Genomic DNA, 24,964 nt, shown 5'->3' with positions numbered 1-24,964 from the left:
TGGCTATGGTTGTGTCAATGACAGAATAAGGAAAATAACAATGCTAGCATGGTCTTGTGATTACATGTTGCTTGGTAGTGATTGAAGCAATTTCTTCTTTGATTTGATTCACAAATATGTGGTCCTAGACTGTCCAGCAAACACCACTGTTTGCCTAAACTGTGATAATATTCTTAGGTGGATACACTGAGATAGACTGTAAGATAAGTACTGTCATTCAGCCTACCGGTAATCAGACTTCGCTTAGGGGGCTGGCTGATAGGCATGGTACTACACCCTGTACCTTACAGACTAACGTGTTCAATTGACAATATTTTCTACATATACCAATGTCTGAATACAAACTATATGCTGAGACTTGGTGATTATTCATCTAACAGTCTTGATATTCAGGTTTTCATCACATGCACTGTAAATATCACTATATACATTTATCATCATACATTTGACAACCAAAGAACAACATCCTGTGGTCTGTCTCTATCCTACAACGCTTAGTTTCTAGTATCCTTATAATAGTAGGACACTTTGAGACAAATATCCTGTAAATAGATACGACGGCAAGACTCCTATCACTCACAGGCAGTATTTACCCTGCATGTATTCCAGTGGCCAAGTTCAAATCAACAACTGATATAAAATCAATGGCATAGTTATCATCCGAAATGAAAGCGTGTTATGGCATTTTAAATATAGAGTTTACCCTCAGTCAAACCCTTGCGAACAATAATTGAATCAGAGATCTTTCCTAATTATGCTTAAGCAGTCTTAACACTGACAATTTCATTTCATTTTTTTTGATAGAAATATCAACTTATAAATAATTATAGCCCTAGTCTGATGGCAATCATCAAACTGCAAAAATAGAAGCTGTACGTTCAAATCATTAAAATCAGAATAGTACCTGGAAACAAATAGTAATCATATCTGAAGTCAGCTGATACTGGTGACCAATCATATCTGAACTCAGCTGACATTGGTTACCAATCATATCTGAACTCAACTGACATTGGTTACCAGTACCAACCATATCTGAAGTCAGCTGACATTGGTGACCAATCATATCTGAAGTCAGCTGACATTGGTTACCAATCATATCTGAACTCAACTGACATTGGTTACCAGTACCAACCATATCTGAACTCAGCTGACATTGGTAACCAATCATATCTGAACTCAGCTGACATTGGTTACCAATAATATCTGAAGTCAGCTGACATTGGTGACCAATCATATCTGAACTCAACTGACATTGGTAAACAATCATATCTGAACTCAACTGACATTGGTAACCAATCATATCTGAACTCAACTGACATTGGTGACCAATCATATCTGAAGTCAACTGACATTGGTTACCAATCATATCTGAAGTCAGCTGACATTGGTTACCAATCATATCTGAAGTCAGCTGACATTGGTTACCAGTACCAACCATATCTGAACTCAGCTGACATTGGTTACCAATCATATCTGAACTCAACTGACATTGGTGACCAATCATATCTGAACTCAACTGACATTGGTGACCAATCTGTCGTGACTACACAATCAATATTTTACTATCATCTACCTTACATGAAACAAACATTACAGTTTTAACATCATGTAAATTGCATTTGTCAGTGATTAGCTTTATATATGATTATATATATATATATATGTTGGCTTCTACAGCAGGCTGATAATGCAATCTCATTATAATCTGATGTGGTGAATACGACTCTATTTCTTCATTTACCTCTATTTCATTTGTTTATTTTTATTTGTTTTCAATTTTGTTGTTCGGGGTGGGAAGAAATAAAGAACTATTCAACAATAAAAGAATGACTTTGAAATTGAGGTAAATAAAGAGATAGAGCCATATTCACCACGTCAGATTTTAATCCGATTAGCTGGTATCAGTATTTACATTCAAAACAAAATTTTAAAACAAGTCTTAATAAACTCAGAAATATCCAGAAAAGACATGGTTACAACAAAAGACTTGATAAAACTTCTAAAAGGGTAATAAATAACTTTTACCTTCTCTCTTTTGACTCAGTTTAAATATATTTTCAGTTCTTTTTTTCTACATACTGGTATTGATGATTTCAAGTGCAGACAATTTGACTAACAAAAACTTTGTACCGTAATAATAATCTATGCACGTATAAGTGTAAGCTACAACATTTGAAGGTTTTATTCTATCAGGACAGTAATAGTGCCATCAAAGACAGGATACCTCAAATACACGACTTTTGATTCTTTTTATGTACACAGCTCCAAGTACATATAAACAGTTCTTGAACAACCAAATATTTGTTCTATTACAAAGACTGAAACTTTGACTGTAAACAAAGCATAAAAAGGTAGCATTGGGTATATATATATAATATATATATATATATATATATATTATATACACACACAAAATGTATATATATTGATGGGAATGAAAACTTGTTTTCAAATATCATTTTTCGTATCAGAAGAAAGGAAATGAAATAATGTCAGTGGAGTTCATTAGTAGGTTATTCAACTTAATATCAATAACAACTTGGATGTTAAAAGTGATGAAATGCATTGGTTTCATTCAGGAGGTGGCATTGATGAGAACATAGATGAAGTGATATATGGGCCTCGGTAGGCAACTTTCATTAAACCATGTTGTCAACTGTTATTGCAATTATATAACAATACAATACACTTAATGGAAGGTCCCCTACCAAGGCCTGTATGTCACTTCTGCCTATGTTCTCAGTGATGCCAATTCGATGTTTAATAATCTCTCGAGGTTTTCATTAAACCTCAGACCACTATAGAGAACTATAGTGGTTTGAGATTAAACTTAGTGAATTCACAAGGTATTCTTTCCCTTTAACTTGTTCATTACTTCAAAGTAAAAATATACATTTGACAGAGTAAACACATAAATATTATCCGACAAACCATATACACATGGGGAAACAGAGTGATAAACGAAGTATGTATGGTAAAGATGTACACTTGGTTTTACAAATTAATGTTTGACTTGTCCTGTAGCACCTCAACAACACTCCACGTTCCATTTCATGTTCTACTGACAGGGTTCAACATTTTGAAGTTGGCAATGTATAGTTCATTACCTTATAATGTTTAAACTCATTTTTGCCTATTGATCAGAGTAGAAATACATGGTGCCATTATTTTATTTTTTTTTCATTTCACCATGACTAGATTCTAATAAGATATTTGTAAAAACATTACACATGCCCCGGTATATCTTCATCAGTACAGTACATCAGTTTTTAATAGTTTTTCACAGCTGGGTTAAGATCACTGAAATAAAAATGTTGAAGTGATTCATCCGCTGACATCCTCAGTGATGGATTACACACCAAAAGTCGCTGTGAAGAAGAAAAGAAAAAGTGGACCTTTTGGTTTCATAAAGTTACTAAAAAAGGGTGATTACATTGTCATTTACATGTAATGGTTTGTGACATGGCTCTGCTTATTCATGGTTCATTACTATTCATCAGCATGTATATGAATATTAAGTAGGGGATATGTCACTCATTATTCGCCTAGGCATGAAACTTTTGTCCGAGACATAACCATAAAGGTAGCAGTGTTTTGTTGTGTACTCTACATATCCTAGTTGTCATTCCTTAGTATATCCATCATGCCTAACACTGGTCAACCCACTACTAAGAACAGATGCCGATCGTGTTGCACTGATTGCAGCAGTGTGATTTGAACCCACATCATAAAACTGACTGGTAAAATGTCATTATTTTCACTCCACCCATTGTATGTCAAGTTGTACTCATCAAGCTGCAACTATGAGAATGTCCAGAACTTGTCTAACACCTGAGGCATACAGACTCCCAGGGTTTTGCCATCCTAAACGAAAACTCTACAGCTGTAGAAAATACTTGTGATATAATGGTTTTGTCACTACTTGCCTTTGACTCATAATGACAAGGCCCCCTATGTAATTTGTATTATCCTCCATCAAAATAATGTTGAATAACATCTTACTGTATGACTAAAAATGCAGTCATGCATTGCCACTTGAAATCTGAGTTTTGACAACATAGAGGGCATCATGTTTGTTCCCATAATGATACATAAGGTATATACAGAGAAATATGCCTTAGCATACCATCTAGACAGGTAACTGTAATCAAAGGAGTAAAGGGTACAAATATATCTCACCAATGAGAATGAATGTCCATGGACTCTAGGTTCGTAGTATCCTATGAAAATTTGTACTCAGTCAAACTATTTCTTGGAAGGGAATTCCAAATTTTCCCTGATATCTCGTCAGCATTGTCAGGGTGTACTTCAAAACAGTAGAAAAACCCTGACAGTAGTACACCCCTGGCAATGCCGACATGTCAACATGACATCAGTAAAAATTTGAGATTTACCTCCAAGAATCGTTTTGACTGTGAGTAGAAATTTTCATTTGATAATATATCTTACCTGTAGTAAGTCTCTTCCTTTTGCTGACAACTTGGGTACCACTGATACAAGAGGAGTTGTTACTTGATATATTGGGTATGGCTGTTAAAGTGGAAACACATTTTAGGTGTTGGTATATTCTTACATATTCTTTTCTGTGAATGTCACCATTATATGATTAGTAAATTTGAAAAAAAAATTGGAGAATAAAAATTGTTAAATGCAGCCTTGGAAGTTGACACTTTGAGCATAGACCCTATCGCGTAGGGTCAATGCTTCGAGCTAGATTTTTTTTCAGATCAATTTTTTCCTGAATTTTAAATTTTGGGGGCAAAATGCAAATGCCAGTAATTACCTGTGACTTTTTAGTTGGAATTGTTCACATAGACTTATCTACTGTGTTTATCATCCACATCTTAATACATCCAGCCTTAGAATAAACTTCACACTGACTAGCATGCAAAGTAAAAGGCTGAAAAGACTTCGTGCCTACTGATTGATTTTGTATTTATATAGTTGTGAACTATATGTTTTCTATGTTCAATACAAGTATGCTACAGACAACATAGAAATGAACAATGTGTTCCTTTGGATACAGTATGATCAGTTCTTGGTCAGAGTCCAAATATTAGCATGGATTTGAAGGTTATAGTTTATATCTTTGCAAATTTTTGCAATCAGTAGATGAGAAGGCAGTTCAAATATAGCTCCTGATGACTTTGACAATTTTTGTAATGTGTAGAAATTATGTTATAAGTAATCCTAGTATATGTTTACATTGTTATTGTTTAGATCATTATTTACCCTATAGTCTGGCAGTTTAGTAATTCCTAGCCAGGTTTCTTCAGTTGGTGTACCCAGTAATTTAAATATCCTTTTGATTTGATCATCAACGTCGTTACCTGGGAACAACGGTCTACCAGCATTGGCTAACTCTGTACAAGCAAGAATATGAAACCACATAATGTTATTTTAGAACAAGAAGACATAAGATATTTACCACAATTGAAGATCTCAAACTTCAAAGACTTAAACCACCTTGTACTAAACATTTACAGTTCAGGCTCATAGCAAGTCAACTGACTGTCTGTGTTGTTTATTGTCATTATGGTAACAGACCAATACTATGATATTAAGCATACCACAATACATAAATTGATACACTGCAGAGTTGAAAGAAACTGACTGTTCATACACAATTCATTGCTCAATTCAATCTCTATGCATAAATATGCTCAGTTTGACCCTGCTGAACAATGCAGGTTTTCACTGGGTAACGCTCATTTCCTCCAGCTTCGTCAACACTACGGCACTAGGGTGCTGCTCTTTTGGCGACCATTTAACAAAAATCTCTACATTTAATTGGACGAATAATATTAATAATAATCATTATTTGAATTGAATTGAATTATTATTATTATTATTTACATGTAAGTGTGCATAATAATCCCCCCCCCCCAATTTTTTTGTTGCTGTTGATTTTTAAAGCATTTTGCATTAGTCATTAATAGCAAAAGCTATACTTTTGAGATGGTTTTTTTTTTCAATTTACCTGCAAATATACATCCAGCAGACCACATGTCAATGGAGGTAGTATAGAGTTTGGCACCAAATAACACATCAGGAGGTCTATACCATAATGTGACAACTTCAGCTGAGTAACAACGTACTGGAATACCAAAGGCTCTTGCTAGACCAAAGTCGGCCAACTTCAACTCACCATTCTGTCAAGCATGAATTACAAGAAAATTTCATATCATATGAATTCTAGTCTTGAATTTCTTTTTTTTAAATTTGTTACATTGACTTCAAGAAAACTGGACAATTGTTCACATTATCAAGAGTTGGGTCATACTTTGAGAACTAGTTCTCATTAAACATATTTCTCAGCCATGAAATCCCCTCTTTTTTGCAGACTTTTCACCAAAGCCTAAAAAAAAATTGTTTGGTTCCAATTACCCGACCCCACCGAGAAAAATAAAATAAAAGTGCAAAAATTGTGAAGTCTTGTGAGAAATAGTGGATGCGGAAACTGACATCAACTTAAAAAGACAATATAAAACTGTTCTTCCAATTTGTAATCTGATGGGAAGAAACCAATAACACAGAGATCATATGGAAAACAACTGAAAACATGACTACCTGAACTAGACACTCACACATGAAGAAGAAAAAATCTACCTACCCCACCCATTCTAAAATTGAGTGCAATTGGAACTACACAATTTTTTTTAGGCCTTACATGTTTGATATTTTATAAAATTAAAACAATTACAGCTATCTCAAGATGAGTGATTCATTCTGAGGCTGTCAATTTATCGTTATCAGTCTATGTTGTTCTTTCAATACTGAAAGCAGAAAGGTACACCGTATTTTGTTAAATTCTACTGTTTAACGATATATTTTTTATTGCCATCTGCATAAATATGCATTGCAAGTTAATTGGCTTTCCATGCACACTCATAAAAACAAGTAAATGAAAATGATAACTAAGGTTTGGAGAGGAACATTTAAAAGTCTAATAAATTTCCAAGTTATCATGCAATTTACCTTTTAACAATGGATTTGTCTTAACTCTTTCACCACCATTGGCCTCATGGGATTGTTTGTGCTCCACCAGCCCCCTCACTAACATAAAGTGAGGGTGAGTGGTATGCAATCAAATTGATGTAAAAATACTTAGAATTGCCCAATCTTTGAAAATTAGGTATCATTTTACTGGAAAATAAATTGTCTATATCATACTTACAAATAAACACATTCAAATATCACATTCACAACTGAAATTTGGGTTAAAATAAGAAAATATTGGTAAAAAAAACCTGTGTTGTTTATTTATTGACATGTCACAAATAAACAAAACATTTATATTACAAATAAAATTCAAAATACCAACATTTATGTTTCTACAAAATTCTGTATACTGGTTAAATGGTCAAAATCGGCGAAAATTTGGCAGAAAATGTTATTTTCAGTCGTATTAAATTTGAACGGAAAAAAATAACGGCTCTCTAATCTGATTACGACGCAATTAGTCGGTCCCGCACCGACAATGAAAGGGACAAAAATACCTGAAGTCGTTGCACCAATACCTTCAGAAAAATTAGTTTGTGTAATTATATATCATTATTTGACAGAACAACAAAAAATTATCACCAAATCTATCCTCAAAATCAGTAAAAAATGCCCACAAGTTGGTAGTATACGAGTCCGAATCGGGACGCCAAAGTGGCGCTTTTTGCCAACATGCTGTACCCACAAAACCAAATATGCAGTCGGGACTTTGAAGTTACGTTGCGATAATCTGATCCTTCCATTTCCTGCATTGAGTTCACTCAGTCATCTCCTTGTATAAAACATCGTATTCATAGTCAAAATTGAGGGGGAATTTCTACGAACAGCACCGTTATTTACATTGTAAGTTACGTTAGGGGAGACAGATTTTGCTTCGGCGATGTTGTAATTTGAATTTTACGTTGAAAAACGCACATAAAAAATCCGATTCGTAAAATCGCCCGTATCGTGCGTAAATTTCCCTCCACTGACCTTCACACGCTGAGCTAGTACAAATACAAGTCATTATTGAGATGTAACAAAAGAAATAAAACCAAAATAATCCATTTTATAGCCAAAAATTACAACCAAGACGTTAGTATGGGAGTCGGTACCTGTCACAAGATTGCGTAAATTTGCCGACATTCAAAAATTCAACCGTAAACTGCCGTCGGCAGCTCACACGGCCTTAGCGGGAATTTGATGCTTACACACAAGTACAACGTGTTCCCACAGCTAAATACTTGTATTCAATGATGTATTTCGAGTCAAATTCTGTCGAAATATCCAAAGACAGTGACATAATTTATATCGTAGACCATGTTATGAGAGCCGTTAATTATATCCGCCATGTTTAAATTCGATCTTGTGGGCGAAAAACGCACGTAAAATTACGATCGCTCGTCATTTGGATCGTAGCTCTCGATACCGTTCACTATCATACATTCAAAATGGCAGGCAATATAAACAAAGCTAATACGCATGTGTGGAACTAGTTATGGCAGCAAATTTTGCAGCAATTGCTGCCTTTGAACGGTTTTACGGCAAGATAGGTGAATGAACTTTGGCGTCCCGGTATACCGGGTACTGGTGGGCGCCCTAGCGCGTCCCGGTATACCGGGTACTGGTGGTGAAAGGGTTAAGTAAATTAACTCACAACTTACCTTATTTATAAGTAAATTCTGTGGCTTTAAATCTCTGTGTAAAACATTATGACTGTGACAGAATGCTAAACCTCTAAGTAACTGGTACATGAAAGACTGAAATACATAAATGTACATATACATTGCTTTAATAATTAGAATTTAAAAGTTTTTCGCATTTTTTGCAATTGATGCCAAACCCCCTGACCCCTAAATGAACAAAGTTTGTTTACTGAGCTTGTGTGACATTGTGTGATATCTTCCTAAAGACAAGGTACATCTGTATAGAAATACATGTAAGAATGGTTCATTTCTACTAAGATGATCAAAGCAATGAAAACAGTAACATTCTAATAAGTGACATCTCAATGGGAAATTCTTTATAGCTACGTCCTTTTTTTCACTAACTTCTTGTTACAAGTTTTGATTAAACTTTGAAGCGAGTAATATCGAACATACCTTGACTACATCAGGATCAATCTCTCCATTACAACTATCAAAATATTTCTTTAAATCTTGGTCACAATATTCAAATACTAAAGTCAACTTCTTTTCACTGTGAAGAACATCATGTAACCTGACAATGTTCTTGTGTTTTAACTCTTTCAGAAGACAAATTTCTCTCAGTGCTGAACTAGGCACTCCCTGTGAAAACAACAAGATTTAAATAGACAAGATCAGAACTACACAAAACACTGGCTGTTTGTACACCAGTGATACTTCTATGAAAGATTTCTGAGAACTGCAAAATAATTTATGTTACCACCATTACAGTGAAATAAAGGCTACCATGCAAATACAAATTGTATGTATAAAGCAGTGTCTAAGTTCTCAAGTTGCTATAAAGTGCTCATATTTTAGTCTCTTTGAAGTAGTAGAATACATACTTGTTTTAATACACACATTTTCATAGATTTTTTCATTATTTGACAGCAAAGTCATAAACTAAACTTAAAGAAGATCAATTTGATTTATAGTATTGACAATGACATAACACTTTTCTCTGTTAACCATAGATTTCCCATGGAGAGAATTTAGTAATGAACTCTTTAGTAATTATGATAAAAATGAACTGTTTGTTGAGAGGAAATTGGTGAGTGCTAGTGGACATATTAATTTCATATTGAGAAAGTGCACCTCTAGGTCTCATCAAATTCATGAAGCTTTCAATTCAACAGATTAAGTAAAGTCTTCGTAGTCTGTAACAGTGTGCCCTATAATGATAGCCAAATTTTGTTGTTGTGAGTCAAAATGATATAAACTGGGATTTCTTGTGAGTCACCACATAGTAAGAGATAGGAGAACACCAAATTTTGGTGCGTCACTAGAAACTGTGTGCATCAGTGGCATGTCAAATTGGCTTAGAGGGCACACTGGTCTGTAAAATACTGTAAAGTCATTTGTGGTGGTCTAATACTAGTCTATGTGTAGGTTATCATAGTGCCGCAATGACTGTATTTCACAGTTCATGAAATCATTGAATTACAACAAAATAATAAATTGACATTACCTCATCATCATCATCTAGACGTACTCTCTTCAAAGCAACAATTTCTTGAGTTTCTTTGTTTTTGGCTTTAAATACAGTTCCATACGTTCCTAACATTCACAAAATCAATAAAGTAAACTGTCAGTAGGATTTTTAATTTTAGCATACATATTGTATATATATATATATATATATATATATACTTATCAAACAATAGCTTATTGATGCGAATGAAAACACAAAAGACTTTGTTAAAACTAATATAGAATAGATTAAATATCATTAGATGTTAAGAGAGAGAGAGAGAGAGAGAGAGAGAGAGAGAGAGAGAGCGAGAGCTACAGAGAGAGAGAGAGAGAGAGAGAGCTACAGAGAGAGCTAGAGAGAGAGCTACAGAGAGAGAGAGAGCGCGCTACAGAGAGTGAGAGAGAGCTACAGAGAGAGCTAGAGAGAGAGAGAGAGAGAGAGAGAGAGAGAGAGAGAGAGAGAGAGAGAGAGAGAGAGAGAGAGAGAGAGAGAGAGAGAGAGAGAGAGAGAGAGAGAGAGAGAGAGAGAGAACACAAGATACCATCACTTCCGCTATGTCTTTGCAATTTACACAATAAGAACTTACAAGATCGAATTCGAAATGTTGTGTGCATATCGCATACACTGGCGTTAAAATATTATAAACACACGAAATAGATTGAACCTACATCATGTAACTTCATTCAGTGACAGTAGCCTACAACGTTACAGACATGTGATGAATTATTGTGCCATGTGAAGATGAGTCTGACAGGTAAAGGTGAAGGTTAATAACTTGCTAACAATTTCTCTTGAAGAACTTAATTATCAGAAACATAATTAGTACAAACCTTCGCCGATTTTCTCCAATTTCTCATATTTCTGCATTTCTGAAGCTCAAAACATATACTTCCGGTAATGGTGCATCATGGGTATTTGCATTTGTTTTAATTTGTTCTACTTTATACAAAAATATACTTTTACGAATATATATGAATATATTTGAATTTAATATATAAAAAAAAATGTTAGGATGAAAAATGTTACAAAATAAAGGCGAATTTATCAACACCTATGAGAGGTCAGATATAGTTCCAAAAAGGCTGACCCAGTTTAAAGGTCATTAGCAGACGACATGGCATAATCTGATTGGCCAAAATAAACTTTTGCAGGATTCTTCCGCAAGTTAATCTCCTGTTTTGCGCGAATTGTTTTGACACATATTAATGTTTACGTTTGGAAAATAATTAAATAAATCTTATATATGTAGAGAATATCAATCAATGGTCAAATTGTACAGCAATGATCAATAGACATTGGCACTACTTTCATACTGCGTTATATAACAAGGGCTTCCCCAGAAGTTGTAGGGCTCCAGTGCAACAACATGGCTGTCAACATGAAGTGGAAGAAGTTGTTGGTCGTACTTTTTGCAGGACTTTTCCTTTTCGCATTAGTTACTAAAGCTGAAGAGGAACCTATTGATGATGACGATGAAGAAGAAAGCTGTGAAGGTTGGTTTAGTAGGATGTTTCTCAATAAGTACGTAGTTTTAGCGTCAAACGTTCGGAGGGTTTCCTGGTTTTGCGGTCAGCGTGCACTATTATACGTGTACTACGATTGGTTGTGGTTGACAGTGAAACTTCACAGGAAAGTTTAGTTTGTTAAGTATTTCACATGGTGAAAAACCGCTTAATAATTTAATTAACTAGATTTTATGGCCAAATTAATATAATTTAACTGCATGTAAGTCAGCGCTGTAGTGCAAGGGCGTTTCTCTCTAGTGTTTACACTAGGACATCGCCAACGTCGAGGGAGGAGCAACGTGTAACACGACATTCGAGCTTCTCGCCACTCTAGGGGTTAACTTTAAGTGTGCTATTATACAAATGATGCATTTCTCTAAACACCTCCAATGTGTTTAGATTACAGCATATTTTGATTGTGCAGCCTGTGTTGCAAGTTGTGCTGAACCTTACAACTAAAATGTTGGCAGTTTGCATTTGTGTAGTTTTGTTCTGATTTATCATTTTATGTATCGAATGTAAGAAATAAAATTTCTAGGTTTTCACAGACAATGTGTTAAGGTATGATATTTCTACAGAAAGTGAAGTATGTCTGTGAAAATATCCAACGGATTGTCGAATACCACTTTTAGAAATTAGAGAGCATACTTTAAATAAATAACAAATTTTGCCATCATAAAAGTCTGTACAGTACAGTACTATTAAATCTAGATATGCATATACATATTAGTTTTGATTATTGCACATTTAGAATTGAAATATTTACTGTACTTTATCAAATTTCATTCAATAATCTTTCTCCATATTGTTTAAATTATAGTAACACCTCATACTAGTATACCTTATGTACACGTGTACTAACTTGCCTAGTATTTTCCTAATAATGTACTTTGTTATGCAAATTCCGACAGCCCATACAGACTCGCTATACCAACTGTTGGCAACCCCTGTTTATAATTCAAAGCCAGCTGATACAACATGTACAGATGTCATAACGTTTAAGCTCTTATTTTTTAAGTTGTTTCTGTTTAGAGAATCAATAATCTCAAAATTAGTGAAAATACTGTGTTTATATATGTAATAATAATTGTTATTGTATATTGTTTGTTTAAATCTAGAAATTCATAGATCAAGTACTTAATGACAAATTAAATACTTCAGCGTAGAGTTTACTCAAATATTCCAAATTTGTAATGCTACATGCAAAATTGTTAATCTGATATGAAAAGTGATGTATACATGCAGTGTAAGGTGAATTCCAATGTGATTGTTTTCAACAATATATGGGCAGCACTCAGTGTGTGTACCATTATTATGACAAAAAGTGGCTGGACAGGACAACTTCATTTTGTAAACACCTTCCCATCGATATAGTAGTCATTTCTGTAGATTAGACCAAAGTATTGATATGAGTAACTTTGAGGATTATAGAGTCTAAAGTTAGAGTAAACGACGATGCACAAAAAGAAGACTTTCCAAAAGCTCCAAGCTATTTTATGTAAATGACTGATTATGTAATCATAAAAGTGGATATGACATGATGGGCCAACTTTTGATGGTATTTTACGCAGTTAAATAAAAACATATCTACATAAATTGAACATCTTCTAATTATTTTTCAGTTGATCTATGCCTTGAAATAAGTATCAAATATTCATATAACATTGATAAATTTAAGCACTTTCTCAATGATCCTAATATCAATGGTAATTTTATGGTGCAGCCAAAAATTACGTCATCAAATCTTTCATTCAGTCTGCCTTTAAAATGTGATGCCACCAATCATATGAGTACTAGAGGTGATTTAACATTGGTAAAATAAAACATTTACATATTTCTACAGTTAAAACAAAATGATAAAGAAGAAACATCTAGATCTGGTGCATCTTCTTTTAACTTGGCTGTATTTTATTTACCTTGCTTTCACTTTGTTTCAGGTGACATTGATGATGATGATGATGATGATATTGATGATGATGATGGAGGTGATGAAGTGACAGTAGAAGAGGAAGATGATGTATTGGTGTTAACAGAAACTAATTTTGATGATGTTGTTGATAGCAAAGATATCATTTTAGTCGAGTTCTATGCTCCATGGTAAGAAAACTTTATCAAACGTTTTGTAAGCCTAAGTCAATACATCAAAGCATTGTGAGTATGATATAATGTCTCTCCATCAAACACAGTGAAGGAACGTCATTGAAAGCTTATATATGTTAGATTGCCCCCAAATAGTTAACCCGATTGACCCAGTTGGATGTTTCATTGTGTAGCAAATTGACTTTCCACTACCCGTAGGAGACTTATCACAATCACGTCCCTTCCACTGAAAGTATTTGAAATTCTTGGCTTTTGAAAGTGGCAACGTTTTTCTTTTGAAGTACCTTTTATTAGTTTTAACAATTTCAAAATTTAAATTCAGTGATGCAGACAGTCATGTTGGAAGAGCAGCCAACATTAACAGTATAAAAGGAATGCTGTAATTGGTCAGTTTGCTGCTGGATACTAAGTTGTAACCATTTGAGGCGATATATGAGTTTTAAGGAGGTTCCTTGAAGGGAAATGATGATGAGATAGATATCGTCATAACTATGTCTTGATTATTCATTATACGGTCAATACCTATGCCAATATGATTTCATCTGTACTTGACAGAATTGGTTACACATGTAGCATATTATACTCTTTGTTCTAAACAAGGAAAGACTCTTAGAATTAAGACTATTGTTATTAGTTTGTAATTACTTTGGCACAGATGGTCTAATTATACCTAACTCAATCATCAGATGGTGGCAGCCTGAATGTTGCAATACAGTGTATACTGACAAGTTGTTATGTGTTGCTTACTCATAGTAAATAATTAGCATGACAAAGGAATGTGTCATATGCTGCATGTATTGTTGTACTATTATAAGTATCAACCATTTTTAAGTTAGCATTTTGTCATATGTTTCGGGAGGTTTTTTTATTGGTAGTATTATTATTCAGGACAAGTGCAAAACAATACAAAGGAAAAGATACCTATAATATAGAAAAGACTTAAAAATGATAAAAGGAAAGGGAAAGGGTGAGGGCCAGGTAATAACTACTTGATTAGTAATTAAGTGAATACTTAGGAATTAAAAATGGTTATAATATAAATGATAAAGATCACAATATTGGCAAAGAGAAAGATGTGTGAGGTGAAAAAAAACCTTGCAATTTATTACAGTAACAGCTAGTCTCTACACATATGAATTGTCTGTGGTAAGACTTACAGTGGTTGATGATTACTTACAGCATTGAAGAAGTTGTTCAAACTAAGACTGTTGTTTTCATTTTGTGGTCTGAATTGCTGTTAAGACTAGAGAAACGATGTTGATTCAAACTCACTTTTTGCAACTTGCTTGATGTACCACCAGGATGACTAAAAATGTTATATGTTTCTTCCAGGTGTGGTCATTGTAAAAAGTTAGCCCCAGAATATTCCAGAGCTGCTAAACAATTAAAGGAAAATGATCCACCAGTTTCACTTGCCAAATTGGATGCCACAGAACACGGGACAGTGGCTAGTAGATATGACGTCAGTGGATATCCTACCATGAAAATATTCCGTCATGGTGAAGTATTTGATTACAAAGGACCAAGGGAAGAAGAAGGTTAGTTCTTCATCAACTTCTTTTTTCAAAAAGTTTTGTTACAAGGATATTTGGTAATCGGCAGCATCATCATGAAAGCTTTGGGTATTGCACTGTTTTCTTTCAGTCAATTGAAAGAGAAAAGATGTTAGCCATTTGATTTATGGAATTTACAGATAAATTTGTAAAGACCTTGTTTTTGTTAAAGTCTGGAAAATCAGGGTGATAGGTTATTAGAACAAGGAAATGTGGTAAACTTGACATAGTTTTCTATACATTATACCATAATTTTGGCAGAGAACTGGTAGATTTTATCCACTCCTAACCTACCTTGACTAAAATACTCCATTTAGAAATATTTGCTGCTCTGAATATAATTTTTGATGCACCTTGAGTTTTGAATGTCTGAGCTGTGAAAGACCATGATATAGTAGGCAGCATATATTGTAAACCTAAATATTATCAGCACTAGAGAAAACTTTGCAATTTTAGTCTTCAGTTAGTCCTGAAAGACTAAATTCACTAATTACCAGACTGGTATCACTGTGTCCATGTACAAGAAGGCATTTGAGTCACTACTTATTTTTGCATTTTTTGTTGGCCAGTGAAATAAGCAAAAATATATCTCTGTGAAAATTTCCAGATTTCCATTAGTTATAACATTGTAATTATAAACAGCATGAAAACCTTGTGTAGGTATTTCAAAACAATTCGTGTTCTACTTGTAGCATATCAAAACACTCAGAATTTCAAATCAGATACTTTACTTTGTATCATCAATGTTTCAGGTATTGTGAAATACATGAAGGAGCAAGCAGACCCTAACTGGAAACCACCACCAGAAGCAGTACTGACATTGACTGACGACAACTTTGATGAAATTGTTGACAAAGAGGAACTCATTTTGGTAGAATTCTATGCCCCATGGTAAGTTCTTCATAACAGTGGAATTTATGTACAGTCACGATGGACGAACAGTTAGAATGGCCAGCTTTGAATTTTAATGTTGCAGGTTCAAGCCTCATCACTGCCAGTTGTTTTTAAAATCCTTGAGCAAGATTTGAACCGCAGTTTTGTTTCAGTCAACCCAACTGTATAATTTGAGGACCTGGTAGGATAGAGGTTACAATGTGAATGCTTTAACTAGTGCTTTCAGTAGCTGCCATAGCTTGTATGCTCCCCAGAGAGTTGATGAAATTATGTAGGGCGTTGTTTGTGCCAGGAGTAATAATTGTACAATTCTATGATCATGACAACCATTGTCATGGAAGACAATTATTACCCATATATGGGCTGTAAGTAGGTAAAATCTACCAGGGTTCCCACATTATTATACTGGGGATTCCAAACAAAATTATCATAGATTCTATGGGAAACAGGGTACCCCAACCTTAGCAAAAACACTACACTACCATGATTATTTTACAAGTTGACTCAGCACTGTTACCATATTATTGATAAGAGATTTGCCATCAGGAAAATGTTGATGGATTGATCATACCTGCCATTTGATTAGGTTTAGTTGCATTCATCTCTATATCAGGTGTTATATAAAAAACAATAAAACTTCTAGTATGGATTTTAGATTTTAAATAAATATTTTTAATGAAAGCTGCACAATACATACAATTTTACAAAACACACACAGACGCGCGCACACACACACACACACACACACACACACACACACACACACACACACACACACACACAATTACCCCTTCATCAAAACATTGTATTGACAAGTGTATTCAAATCATGCAAATAGATTTTGAAAAAGTCCCAAAATCATTCCCCCTCCTTTTTTTTTTTTCTTTTTTTTTAAATCAGTTAAAACTAAACCTGTTCATTTGTTTAAAACAATGCCATTGATATCATGCATCTATTCTGTCAATAGGTGTGGTCACTGTAAAAAGTTAGCCCCAGAGTTTGAGAGTGCTGCCCAAGTACTAAAAGGAAATGATCCTCCTATCCCACTGGGTAAAGTTGATGCTACGGTAGAAACTAAAGTTGCAGCCAGATTTGGTGTCAAAGGATATCCAACATTGAAAATATTCCGTAAAGGCAAAGACTATGAATACAGTGGTCCTAGGGAAGAAATGGGTAAGTTGGAGTTTTTTGACCGTCGGTAGTCGCAATATTTTCTATTACAATTTTAAATGAACAGTGCCCCTAGGCCCTATGAATGGTTCACATATATTATATTGAGACATGTAATGGGGCATGTTCAGGATAAAAGTCAATAATTAGCTTGCCTATCCACAGCATTGGATCTGTGACTGCGCTATCTTTCATCTACTTTGAGAGTTAGCAAAGTCCCGTGGACAGGCTATCTAATGGAGAGCTAACAGATTTGATCCTGAAATCACCAATCTATCAGGTGTCAGAAAAACAAAAGATTGTATAGATTGGCCACTAGGGGCCTCAGAAGTGAGAGTCATAAAAGTTGAATAATATAACTTCTTTTGAGAAATCTTAACTCCCAATATTTCCATTTCTAGTGGTACTTCAATATAGTAAACAACTTGCACAACATAGTAGTATGTACTTGACTTGAAGTTTACAATACTTCATAAATATACTCCACAAATAATCACTTATTTTGTAATCATCCAGGAATTATAAACTACATGATGACACAGTCTGGTGACAGTTCAAAGGTCAAAGCTGACAAGAAGGCATTGAAGGAATTCCTAAGTGATGAACAAGATGTCACTATTGCGGGATTCTTTGAGAGTGAGGATGATAAACTCTACCAGACCTACCTAGATGCAGGTGAGTAGTCATAGAGGGTGCTATCACATCTAGCTGTATATTAAAGTCAAGTATGGCTGACTGGATCAAGATACTCTCAGATCCTTATTGATATATCTGTATTGTAACTTTATTCAAAATTGTGTAGTTTATAGATTTGCATGTTTGAATACTTAGTTATTAGACAATGCTCTTTCATAAATAAATCAAACTGGAAAAATTGACAAATGCAAGTAGCATTTTGGTGAAAAAAGTACTGTTGATATTATAAAAACAGGGACTGGTACTTTCTTCATTGAAATACTTGACATTTCAAAGGATTAGGAAATACTCCATACATCTATTCCATCTTTTTTTCACCTTTTCCTGGTTCCCAATCTTGATTTTCATAACAAGGACTCATTTGTGATTTTTACCTATATTTTCTTTTCTGTTTAAAGGTAACAACCTCCGTGATGACTTCAAGTTTGGTCATACCTTTGATAAAGACTCTATGGACCATTACAAAGTGAAACCAGGTTCTGTTGTTGTGTTTGTACCAGAGAGGTTTCACAGTAAATATGAACCTAAGAGACATGTCTTTAACAAGGTTAGTAGTCGTGGTACAAACTATGTGAATTAAATCACAGAAACCATAATCAAGAATTTTACTTTCCTCGTCTTATTTGAGAGAGGAACCACAAGTTTTATTATACAGTGTGTGTTATAAATATCTATAACCCTTTGTGTCAGTGGACTGTATATAAGGCGTACATGTACTTGTTTTAAACTCTGGAACAATTCATACCCGTTTCATTTCTCACAAAATATAGTTGATATGAAGATTGCACTAGTGCAGTATTTTGATGATTATTGCATATATTGTATTTATCTGTGTATAACATTAATGTCTGTTATAAGCCCCTCCTGTGTTTATATGTTTTTAATCATGTTTGTCTGTTGGTGAGGTAAAAACAGTGTTACAGTGAATGTTTGGTGATTGTTTTAAGTTGGACTTACTGAAATCTGCAACTGTCAAACTTGTTTTCTGTAATATTCAAGGTGTTCTGCCAGTGATTAAGTTTTCTGTAGTTTTGTTTTTAGCGAGTTTTTCTCATAATTGTGCGTACATCAGTGAACAGAGTGAGAACAATGTACTTCAGCCGACTTTAGTGATCGGTCGGTTTATTCAGTGTGAATATTAGTGGTCAGACTGATTAGCGTGGTCTGTATTTAGAGTAGAGACAGTGGTTGGTTGTTCAAGGGTTTCTTACCATTAATTTCTATGTTCGATTTTCAGGGATAATTAAATCGGTCGGTATTCAAAGGATGACAAAGGGGGTTGATTTTGACAGGTTTTACTATATTTCTTTTCTGTACAGGCAAGTGGTACAGTAACAGAGCTTCAAGATTTCTACAACAAGAACCAAGTACCACTAGTAGGACATAGAACGTCAAGGAATGAGAAGAAACGTTATACAAATAAACCATTAGTGGTTGTCTATTACACTGTAGATTTCAGTTTTGATCACAGGAAAGGTAAGTCTGCAAACTATGTCTTTATTTCATTTTTGCTATATGTTTATTTACTTATTATGTTGGTAGAGTTTTGAGAATTCCGTATAATTGGTCACTATTGGTCATATAGCCAACACTTTTTACTACTAGTGAACAGATATTGTGAAGATGGTTTATTGATCCATGTTTGATGATCAGCAGCTCAACAAAATAATGGGTGTAGTTGTGTTGATACATCCCTACCTATAATTTGTACCAAGTACCTGCCAACCCTTAACTTTTCCATGTACAATATCAGAACCCAATAATTGTAAAAAATAAAAATAACAAGTTTCAAAAAGTAATAAATGTTATGATTGCCAAAATAGAGTACAGAAAATTAAAATATACAGACCATAGCTATTATAGAAAGATTTGTATGTGATTGGAAACCATAATATTTTGATGGTCGGAATAGTTGCCATCTCGGAATCTGTAGATTGTAGGTTTCAGCCGGCCTTGTTGCTATCATTTGTTTCTGAATGGCTAAAGTCCTTGGACAAGATTTGAACCGCTATTACGCCCCAGTCAACCCAATGGTATAATTGAGTACCTGGTAGGACAGGTTGCAATGTGTGTGTTCTATCCTATGTGTTTGGTGCAGTGGATTGTATGCTCCCAAGGAGTTGAAGATGTGCTATTACAGATCTGCACCAGGGGTGATAATTGTTAGCGTCAGGAGCTTTCTAGAGGACAAACATGATTAACATACTTTGTTCATAGTATTTCTACATTTTGTTTTTAGCAATGATATTTTGGTGATTTTTAGTATCAACACCAATGCTATCGTGTGCAAATACCCCACATAGACTCATTCTGAACATATTGAATACTACAGTGCTTGATAATAAATGTACAGTAAGTGTTTTTTTTTTCAGCAATTCAAATTGTATTGAGTACCTACTAACTTTGCTTTTTTTCTGGTTTTTTTTTTGTTTTTTTCAGCCACTCAGATTTGGAGAAACAAAGTAGTCGAAGTAGCCAAAGATTTCAAAGATATCACCTTTGCCATTTCTGATGAGGATGACTTTAGTAAGGAGTTAGATGAACTTGGTTTAGCAGACAGTGGAGAAGAAATCAATGTGGCTGTCTTTGCACAGGATGGTAGGAAATATAAAATGGAACCAGAAGAAGACTTTGACGGTGAAGTCCTACATGAATTTGTACAAAAATTTGAAGATGGTGAGAACTGACAATTTTCTATTTCTTCTTTGCCTCTGTTTGTAATTTTTCTATTCTGTTTATCAATATGAACTTTGATCTCAAAGATTTATGGATAAAACTGATGGACTTTTAAGCATAATGTTTGTGGAAGCATCTTTAATTGATAGAACTATTTATGGGATAAGTTAGTTTAGAGTCACATTCTCTCAGACTCAAACTTGTGAGATAAAGCTTGCTACATATTGTCCAGAGGACCAAAATAGAAATATAAAAAAAAATATAATAAAAACTGCACAGAGAACTTTCCATGTAGTGTATCATATATTTTAGTGTTCATATTGTAGTTCATGTATATAGACAAAAGGTGTGAAGATAGTTCATTTAAATTTACTGTCAGCTGATTTATTATTTGCAGTAGTTTGAACTTGACAGTTTGCAACTCTAACATACATTCCTGTTATTTGAGAAACAAGAGAAAATAAATCAAGATAGTCTATATAATCTATAAAAGTACATACAAACATTATGTTGTTCTCCTTGGCAATAAAATTTACACTCTAGCAAGAACCCAACACACACCTCCAATTGCTGAGATTTTGATATGTCTAGATTGTGTATTGTTGATATTATTAGTGTTTTTACCAATGTGGGAACAGAAAGGGGTGAAATCTAATAAAACTGGAATATTCTCTGATATGTTATGCAATAATTTAAGTTGTGAAACACTGGTAAAATGACTGAGGAACGCCGATAGATTTTTATGCACCAATTGCTGAAATATAAAACCATCATTGTACTTTTGTCTATTTTGTAGGTGACCTTGACCCAGTCATCAAATCACAACCAGTACCCAAGAAAAATGACGGTCCAGTCAAGATAGTTGTCGGCAAAACTTTTGACAAGATAGTACTCGATAAATCCAAGGATGTACTGATAGAATTCTACGCCCCATGGTGTGGTCACTGTAAAAATCTGGAACCAATCTACAAGAAGCTTGGCAAGAAATTCAAGAAAGCCAAGAATGTGGTGATAGCTAAGATGGATGCTACAGCTAATGATGTGCCACCAAACTACAGTGTTAACGGTTTCCCTACCATTTATTTTGCACCTGCCAATAACAAAGACAGTCCTCTTAAATTTGATGGTGCCAGAGATCTAGACGGTTTTAGTAAATTTATCGAAGAAAAAGCCACAGTTTCATTAAAATCTGGCAAAGATGAGCTCTAACCTTGGTCATTCTTGCCTTGCTTGTTTTTATTATTTCTTTTAAAATTGGCACTTACTTTTCTTAGTAGTGGGACAAGGCAACTCAACAAGCCATCAACTTGCATTCCAGTACTGAACTTTCAGGCTATATTTTCAGTTTCATATTCTCTCTCTGCTAGGCTTACATGGTTGCTGTTGACCAACACGAAAGCTTACACTAATATACAAAGTGTGATCAAGATTTTTAGAATTCTTCTTATTTCAGTCATCATTGAAAAAAGGGGACTTTGTCACTCTCACAAAATATGGATGAGGAGAACTTTGTTGGTTCTAATAAGTTTATGTTTATGTCTATATAGATACCAGTATTGATATATTGAATACCACACGTGTACTACACCATACCTGACTTCATATATTTTACCATATCTACATATTTCTCAATAGGCTACCCTCTACACCATATATTTTGTACACAGTGTAGTGCATGCACTAAACTCTTGGTGTAAAGTTTTAGAAAGGGTTTATGAAACCATAGAGTGGTTCCAAATTGAGAGGATCTCACATAAAACGTCCACACTGTGTATCAAATTATGCACATGAGACAGTCTGAAAATGTGCTATGCAAACAAATTGCATTGATCAAGTTTTAAAACCAAAAACGTAATTATTTATTTCAAAGATCATCAGCATACAAATTGTGAGTTGAGGAACAATCCATTTATTTGAAAGCATTTATATTTTCTAACAGAGTACTACTTTTTTTTAAAAGATACAACCCTGGTAATCAAGTCTTACTTAGATAAACACAAAACTAAAACTATTGTTGTTCGATGTGGTAGATTACACAACTGTGAGGAATAGCGGTTCCTCTGTTTTGTGAATCTGATCGCCCTGTGATCAACATAGTGTAAACATTGGAAGTCCCGAAACAATACAATGTATTTTATGGATTCCGAAGTAACTTTCAATACCACCCTACTGACACTATACATTGTCTGTTCAATAGCTTATCACTCTTGCATCAACATGTTGTGACAATAATATTAGTTTGTGTATATCTCAGTAAACCGAAGCCTCGATTACCAGAGTAATAAGTCCCTACATGATGCAAAGAATTGTGAAATGGGAGGACCAGGAACCAAGCCAAGTTATCAAAAAGGGTTTTGAATTTTTAGTTGAAATTCTCAAACTTGGTGGCGGTTAATTCTGTGGAGAGAAACTTTCTGAAATAAATCAAATTGGAATATTCTTTAATCTGTCTACAGTGTGTGTTATTTACTGGCCCATCCATAGCATGTGTTCATGAGAGAGCTATATCCAGTGAGAACCTTGTAGGATATATGTTCAATTGCAGACATTGTCATGGTTACTGTAGATATGGTCTACCTGGATGATGGCAGATTTTTTAGCAAAAATACACATTGTGCACCGATTTTTATAAGCTTGCCTTGTGTATTTTGGGATATTAAAGCTGTAGACTGTAAAATACATCATATTTGTCTTGCAGCCCTCACTGCTGGCCTGCTCTTACTATCCACGAAAGGAGGTTGACCGAGGTGTGAGGGCGCTCTTTCATTGCTACCTTACAGACTGCATGTAGGTAAGGCTGATGGAAGTTCAAATTGAAAGAACTATTTTGTGAGTCATCACACGTCAAGTGGCTTCCCATATAGAAAACTGACATTGAGTTTATTTAAACCCCTGTGTACATTCCCTCACTCATCTACACACACACACACACACACAATATTAAATGCAAAGCACAAGGAAAATCATTTTGTTTACATATAATTTTAATGTGAAATGACCATTAATTGTAAATAGAACTACAATGTATTGTAAAATATACAGAGTATTAAAATGCACAACTTTAGTAGCTTTGGTATGTGTGTAGGAATGACAACAGAACATTTGAAATATCCATGATAAAGTACGCCCTCTTGTGACAGGCAGTGAAAATGTGGCAAATACATATAGCCCGTCCTAATATGTTTACAGAAGATACGAGACCTTTCAAATAAAGTATGCCCTCTAGTGACAGTAAGGCAGTAATAAATATGTGTATATTAAATAAACCTTCCTGATAACATAAAGCATTATTGTAGAATTGTCGAGATTATACTTCCCAATAAAACATATTATGTGTCTAAAGATCGTGAATTATCACAGGACTGGTGACTGAAACAATCATGTTAAGAAAGGTATTATCATATAGTCTATTTCACAACACCATGCAGCTTTTCTGTTTGATACAACCACGCAGAAACCAGTAAAGAAACTCCAGACACATTAAGATAGCAAGATTGAATGAGTAGAGTTTCTTGCTACATTTTGTCTTAAAAGTGAAATAAACTACACATGCCACCATGCAGACATCAAATGAACACTGGGAAGGGCAGTTTGCCCTTCATAGGATGTTTGATACTAAGAAACACATTGGTGCCTGAATGTCTGCATGGAGTTGCAATACATTTAAATGGTGTATTTCATTTAGACTACATGTAGAAAAACAATGTGTGTGGCATATGCAGTTTATTTGTTGGTTTCTGCGTGGTTGTATCAAACAGAAAAGGTGCACAGTATTATGACACAGACTGCAGCTACAAGCCTATCCCATCTCAGAATATTAACTGACGAAATTAACAGATGACAACTTATGTTCCTGTTTGGTGGTTATGGAACATACTTATTATATGTACACAAAACACACACTGCAATAGCCTCAGTGTTACCATACATTTCTTACTCCCTCATGGAATATTCATCTATGTGATTTTTGGCAGTAGATTGGCAAAACACCACACTCAGATACAAGTAACAATTAAGTTTACTCCTTATTCAAAAGATATCATATTGTGTGATTTTCTTATTTCAGTGTGATTGAAAGGAATTAAAGATCTTCTAGTTCCATACAAATAAGACTGTTTATACTACAAGTGTCCTCTACATTATGCCCTTGAACAATCCAAAAAGTTTCTAAATACACGTGCACATAAACACAAAGGACTATAAGTGAAAGTGTCCTCAAGCATAATTGGT

The 24,964-nt window shown here is 34.4% G+C and overlaps 2 protein-coding genes across 2 annotated transcripts; one reads left to right on the top strand and one right to left on the bottom strand.

Annotated features, from left to right (window-relative positions):
* Positions 1-2,499: 2,499 nt before the first annotated feature.
* LOC144433644 (cyclin-dependent kinase 5) lies at positions 2,500-11,024 on the bottom strand. Its single transcript, XM_078121988.1, has 8 exons — positions 10,971-11,024; positions 10,135-10,223; positions 9,084-9,269; positions 8,646-8,741; positions 5,981-6,152; positions 5,233-5,363; positions 4,450-4,530; positions 2,500-3,368 (listed from the first exon to the last, which is right to left on the bottom strand). The coding sequence occupies exons 1-8, from the start codon at positions 11,005-11,007 to the stop codon at positions 3,270-3,272; spliced, it is 891 nt and encodes a 296-aa protein (XP_077978114.1). The 5' UTR covers positions 11,008-11,024; the 3' UTR covers positions 2,500-3,269.
* Positions 11,025-11,501: 477 nt separating this feature from the next.
* LOC144433526 (protein disulfide-isomerase A4-like) lies at positions 11,502-23,163 on the top strand. The gene is made up of 10 exons (XM_078121833.1): positions 11,502-11,633; positions 13,583-13,742; positions 15,078-15,283; positions 16,051-16,189; positions 17,160-17,365; positions 17,879-18,037; positions 18,457-18,605; positions 19,378-19,534; positions 20,498-20,734; positions 21,531-23,163. The coding sequence occupies exons 1-10, from the start codon at positions 11,507-11,509 to the stop codon at positions 21,941-21,943; spliced, it is 1,953 nt and encodes a 650-aa protein (XP_077977959.1). The 5' UTR covers positions 11,502-11,506; the 3' UTR covers positions 21,944-23,163.
* The last annotated feature ends 1,801 nt before the right edge of the window (positions 23,164-24,964 follow it).

This window comes from Glandiceps talaboti, chromosome 4 (genome assembly GCF_964340395.1).
Source record: "Glandiceps talaboti chromosome 4, keGlaTala1.1, whole genome shotgun sequence".
NCBI lineage: Eukaryota > Metazoa > Hemichordata > Enteropneusta > Spengelidae > Glandiceps > Glandiceps talaboti.
The sequence above is the reverse complement of the archived record's forward strand: the minus strand, read 5'-3'. Positions and strand labels throughout refer to the sequence as shown.

Excerpts from the sequence above, each read along its gene's own strand:
- LOC144433526 (XM_078121833.1), top strand. The coding sequence starts at position 11,507 with ATGGCTGTCAACATGAAGTGGAAGAAGTTGTTGGTCGTACTTTTTGCA. Across the intron at positions 17,366-17,878 it reads TGGTCCTAGGGAAGAAATGG|GAATTATAAACTACATGATG; the intron begins GTAAGTTGGAGT and ends GTAATCATCCAG. Across the intron at positions 19,535-20,497 it reads CAGTTTTGATCACAGGAAAG|CCACTCAGATTTGGAGAAAC; the intron begins GTAAGTCTGCAA and ends TGTTTTTTTCAG.
- LOC144433644 (XM_078121988.1), bottom strand. The coding sequence starts at position 11,007 with ATGCAGAAATATGAGAAATTGGAGAAAATCGGCGAAG. Across the intron at positions 8,742-9,083 it reads TTGATCCTGATGTAGTCAAG|TCTTTCATGTACCAGTTACT; the intron begins GTATGTTCGATA and ends TATGTATTTCAG. Across the intron at positions 5,364-5,980 it reads TGCTGGATGTATATTTGCAG|AGTTAGCCAATGCTGGTAGA; the intron begins GTAAATTGAAAA and ends TTGCTTGTACAG.